Genomic DNA, 5763 nt, shown 5'->3' on the forward strand with positions numbered 1-5763 from the left:
GCGTATGTGTGTGTGCGTGTGTGTTTGTGTGTGTGCGTTGCTAGCACGTGTGATGGATTACTCGGGTTTTATTGACCTTGTACCTGCTCCTAACTCCACAATCCCAGCCTGGCACGGGTAGGAAAACAATGTGAGATGATTATGACATCTTTGGTCCAGACTTTCATTGGATCCTATTACAGGAGCTATTGTCATTTTAATTCATTTCCATAAAATACTAATAATACCTAAACAAATTAATTGAAGAATAGAATACACAACAATAGAAACACTTGTTACTTGTCTCAGGAAAGCAGACAACAATCAAAGATCCCTCCCATCCAAGACATCTTCTCTTCTCCATTCTTCCATATGGTAGGAGATACCTCAGGGACACCATCTATTGTAAAAGTCTTGAACATATCTCTTGCAAGTTAAAGATGAACTCATCACCTTACAATGTACTCTGTCATGTTCCTTGACCCTTCGTGATCAACCAGTATTGCAATTTGTAATTGTAAAGTTGCAGATTCTGCATCACCCAATCTGCCAAGTTCTTCCAGGATTTTGTGTGTCGTTCTGCATTCCATTCTTCTCCTACCTCGAAGTATTTATGTTTAAAAATTTCTACGCACAGCTTGCAAAACAAACTTTTTTTAAAAAATTGTATCTCACAATAATCAGTACCAAAAATACGACATATCAAATTGTTTCCTCAATTGTGCAGGAACAAGGTGATCCACACCAAACTGGCATTAGATAAACCTCCAGTTTAACACCAGGTCAAGGAATCACCTAAGGTTTATCCATGGTTATTCTTAGACCTAATGATAGTTGGTTAATAGCACCTAGTCTGGAATATGTCACCTCTTACATTACCGGGCTCCCATCAAATTCATGCAATCTTCTAAGTTAATGTTTTCTGAAGAAGCAATCAGACAAAGTTGTAAAGGTCCAATTGCTTATTGTAACTTGAGATTATTGTTTGAGATGCTGAAATGTTGAATGAATTAACGAGAGGCCAAGGTTAACTGCTGAAGTAAACAAGGTCAGTGTACAGTCATTCAGTTCCAGCTGCTTGCTGATTATAGATTTAGAATTGACATCATAATCAGACACAATTTTATGAGATTAGTGCAGGATTAGACTCCTTAGACAGTTACAAGATAACAGCATTAGCCAGCAGGTCTATTTGTAAAGATTAAAGTTTATATGTCTTGTACTTAAATATTTCCAGAATTTATAGATCCTAGTTTCCTTGAGCTGAGGTATGTGATCTCATTTCTTTGATATTTCCTCACAAGATCGTGTAAGCCTTCCAATAAACATTGAACTCCTGGCTGGAAAGTTCAATCCAGTCACTCTGGAATCTGTGTTCCTAGGTAAATTCATCTTCCAAATTCCAAACTTTCTTGAGCAGAGAAACTTGTATATTTAAATGAACTAATTGTGTGTGCCTAACTGGCTGGTGTATCCAATCCTGACTTCTGTAAAGTAAAAGATTGTCAGTAAAAGATTTACTTTTCATCTTTGTAGAAACCTCTTTGCAAACATTAAGCAGAAACCCTTCCAATTTCCATCAGAAAAATTATTAAAAGGACCGGAGTTATACTAAGTCTTTGTGAGTGGTTTTTCATTGATTCTATCGTATTGTTTAGTTCTGTTGTGAATGTCTGCAAGAAAATGAATCGCAAGGTAGTAGATAGCAATGTATGCATACTTTGATATTAAATTTACTTTGAACAACTCAGATGCAGACAAAGTAAAAGACTATAATATATATCCTCTATTTCCAAAGCGATCTTCTTAATCCTATTGACCAGCCTGAGTGGGATGTGTCTAACCCGGGGGTCGGCAACCTGCGGCTCCCGAGCCATTTGTGGCTCTTTCACCTCTGTGCTGCGGCTCCCTGTGGCTTTGGGAAATAATTGGTCAGTATTTAATTAAAATGTATTTTATGTTAGTTTGTTAGCTTTTGAAATGTAATTATGGTGATCTTGTACAACCTAAGTGTAGCGACACATTTCCTGCCACATCATAAAACGGCTCACAATTAGCCAGCATTCCGGCTAAGGGAGATAGCCTACGGGGGTTTGTGAGTACGCGTCTTTTGCAGCATCTGCGTCCATGGGGGCTGGGTTGAGGGAAGCTGAAAAGCAAGGCTGTTTAGTTCGAATAAAGCTATCTTTGACTGCAGTTTACTGACACCGCTACAACGTGTTTTTATCACTGGCTGTCCAGACGGAAGGTGCTGAAACGCTTTGTCGCGTGTCTGGAAGAAGTGAAAACTTTCCTGGGCAGCAAAGGGCTCACCTTTCCTGAGCTGGAACAGCCAGAGTGGCTGGAAAAGCTACACTTCATGGTAGACATGACAGCGCACCTGAACACGCTGAACACAGCTCTTCAGGGGAAAGGACGTACAGCCCTGCACATGTTGGAGGATGTTTTGGCATTCGAGCGCAAGTTGACAGTGCTTGCCAGAGATTTACAGAAAGGCACTTTGTCTCACTTCCCCAATTTGAGAGAGTTCAAACAAGGTCACGACATGATAATTTCGGAGTATTTACATTCTGCAATCATCGCAATGCAAACATCGTTTGGGAAACGCTTCTGTGAGTTCAGAGAGGAAAAAAACACATTATCCTTCCCGGTCACTCCCTTAAGCATCGATCCTTCCCTACTGAATACGACTGCATTGGCAGGTGTGAGTCAACCTGATCTTGAGATGGAACTGGCCGACATAGCCGACAAAGACATATGGGTGTCCAAGTTTAGACGCTTGACAGCAGACCTTGAAGATGTTGCCCGTCAGAAGGCCGTTCTTGCTCAGAAACACAAATGGAGTGATATTGAAAACCTCACAGATGACAGCTTGCGATCCTGTGTAAAGATGAAGGTGACATCATACAGCCCTGATGTGCAGACGCTGTGCGCTGAGGTCCAGGAGCAGAAATCCCATTAACCAAGTATGATAAATATTTTAATTGCCTATTATTTTACTTATATTCATATTTTTTCATTGTTCAGTGAAATAGTCCTTTCATTTTTCAGGATGACAGCTGGCTGACGTTATTTTTGGTTTGCTGCTGGCGGAAAATTTAAGTTTGGTGTTTTTCATAAATACAAGGACTCAAATAGACATTGAATATTTTACTTAAAAGTAACTTTCAACCCAACGTCTTTTTTTCGGAGTTCAAAATGTTTTTGTTGCATGCAGAAATGTAATTTCGTTTTCTCTGCAGGAGTTCATCAATTTCATAAATGCAACACATTATAGTTTGTTTATACATAGCATAAAGGCAAAAAAAACATTGTATGCAGTGTTATTTCATTTTAAATGTCAAACGGGTTTTGCGGCTCCCAGTGTTTTCTTTTCTGTGGGAAACGGGTCCAAGTGGCTCTTTCAGTGGTAAAGGTTGCTGACCCCTGGTCTAACCCAATGGCTCAGCTGATGGTTGCCCTGTCAGTGAAACACTGCCATCTAGCCATGTCTTCCTGAATGACCTGCTTCTAGTTTTCAGGTCGTTCCTAATAAAGACTGTTCTCTATCAATGCCTGTGATCTCCATAAGTTGTAATATATGCTCTGTGGCTATTTTATTAGGTGCCTCCTGGACCTAATGAAGTGGCCATTGAATGTTCGTGGCCTTCTGCTACTGTAGCCTATCCCCTTCAAGTTTCGACATCTTGTGCTTTCAGAGATGTTCTTCTGCACACCACTATTGTAGAGGTAGTTATATGAGTTACTGTTGCCTTCCTGTCAGCGTGAAGCATTCTGGCCATTCTCCTCTGACCTCTCTCATTAACAAGGCATTTTCATCCACAGAATTGCCACTCATTGGATTTTTTTTTGCATCATTTTCTGTAAGCTCTACAAATTGTGTGTGTAAAAAAGCTCAGGATATCAGCAGTTTCTGAGACAATCAAACTACCCCATCTGGCACCAACGATCATTCCATGGTCAAGGACACTTAGATCACATTTCTTCCCCACTCTGGTGTTTAGTCTGAACAACAACTGAACCTCTTGACCATGTCTGCATCATTTCATGCATTGAGTTGTTGCCACTTGATTGGCTGATTAGATATTTGCATTCATGAGCAAATGCACAGGTGTACCTAATAAAGAGGAAACCGAGTTTCCTACTTACAAATTAATGTTAGTTAGATTCTTTTAATTCTTCAATGATGCTTACCTAGACTAACCAAGAGCAACTAGGTGCTAAGTTCTGAAACTTAACAGCAGGAAACCAACAAATTCCCAAGCCGTTCCTGAACCAATTCTCATTTTTATTTTTATTTTGGTTCCAAGATGCATTTTATGACAATTGCCTGTTCTAACACAGAGCTGATCTCAATATGCCCAGACTCTTTTGATTTTATATTCTACATTTTCACCTTTTTTTTTTGCTGTTTTTTGCACAATTTGTTCTTTTTTGTGCGTTTGGGGGTTTTTGAAGTCTTTCTTTGAACGGGTTCCATGGTTTTCTTTGTTTTGCAGCTATCTCTGGGGGAAGATGAATGTCAGGCTTATACACTTTGAATGGGAATTGTCCCTGTAGGAGGAGGAGAACAATTGGAGGGATGGATGTCAGGTAGGCTGGATAACAACAGGGATCAGACCAGAATCAGCTTTATTATCACCAGCAGGTGACGTGAAATTTGTTAACATAGCAGCAGAAATTCAAGCAATACAAAATCTATAAGAGAAAAATAACTAAGTAAAATTAAAATAATAAATTAACAAGTAAATCAATTACAGTATATGTAGCTTGAATAGATTTTAAAAATGTGCAAAACAACAGGAATACTGTATAGTAAAAAAAGTGAGGTCCAAAGGTTTAATGTGCATTTAGGAATCAGATGGCAGAGGGGAAGAAGCTGTTCCTGAATCGCTGAGTGTGTGCCTTCAGGCTTCTGTACCTCATATTTGATGGTAACAGTGAGAAAAGGGCATGCCCTGGGTGCTGGAGGTCCTTAATAATGGATGGTGCCTTTCTGAGTCACCACTCCCTGAAGATGTCCTGGATACTTTGTAGGCTGGTACCCAAGATGGAGCTGACTAGATTTACAACCCTCTGCAGCTTCTTTCGGTCCTGTGCAGTAGCCCCTCCATACCAGACAGTGATGCAGCCTGTCAGAATGCCCTCCATGGTACAACTATAGAAGTTTTTGAGTGTATTTGTTGACATGCCAAATCTGTTCAAACTCCTAATAAAGTATAGCTGCTGTCTTGCCTTCTTTATAACTATATCGATATATTGAGACCAGGTTAGAATCTCAGAGATATTGACACCCAGGAACTTGAAACTGCTCACTCTCTCCACTTCTGATCCCTCTATGAGGATTGGTATGTGTTCCTTTGTCTTACCCTTCCTGAAGTCCACGCTCAGCTCTTTCATCTTACACCATTCCACTAGTTGGCATATCTCACTCCTGTACCTGAGATTCTACCAACAATGGTTGTATCATCAACAAATTTGTAGATGGTATTTGGGCTATGCCTAGCCACACAGTCATGTGTATACAGAGAGTAGAGCAGTGGGCTAAGCACAGACCCGAGGTGCACCAGTGTTGATTGTCAGTGAGGAGGATGTGTTATCACCAATCCACACAGATTGTTGTCTTCCAGTTAGGAAATGGTGGATCCAATTACAGAGGGAGGTACAGAGGCCCGGGTTCTGCAACTTCTCAATCAGGATTGTGGGAATGATGGTATTAAATGCTGAGCTATAGTCGATGAACAGCATCTTGATATAGGTGCTTGTGCTGTCCAGGTGATCTAA

At 40.3% G+C, this 5763-nt stretch overlaps 1 protein-coding gene across 1 annotated transcript; it reads left to right on the forward strand.

The window, feature by feature from the left end:
* Positions 1 to 1822: 1822 nt before the first annotated feature.
* LOC132394988 (general transcription factor II-I repeat domain-containing protein 2-like) lies at positions 1823 to 3087 on the forward strand. Its single transcript, XM_059971321.1, has 2 exons — positions 1823 to 2945; positions 3031 to 3087. The coding sequence occupies exon 1, from the start codon at positions 2339 to 2341 to the stop codon at positions 2939 to 2941; it is 603 nt and encodes a 200-aa protein (XP_059827304.1). The 5' UTR covers positions 1823 to 2338; the 3' UTR covers positions 2942 to 2945; positions 3031 to 3087.
* Positions 3088 to 5763: the final 2676 nt, after the last annotated feature.

Source organism: Hypanus sabinus, chromosome 6 (genome assembly GCF_030144855.1).
Source record: "Hypanus sabinus isolate sHypSab1 chromosome 6, sHypSab1.hap1, whole genome shotgun sequence".
Taxonomy (NCBI): domain Eukaryota; kingdom Metazoa; phylum Chordata; class Chondrichthyes; order Myliobatiformes; family Dasyatidae; genus Hypanus; species Hypanus sabinus.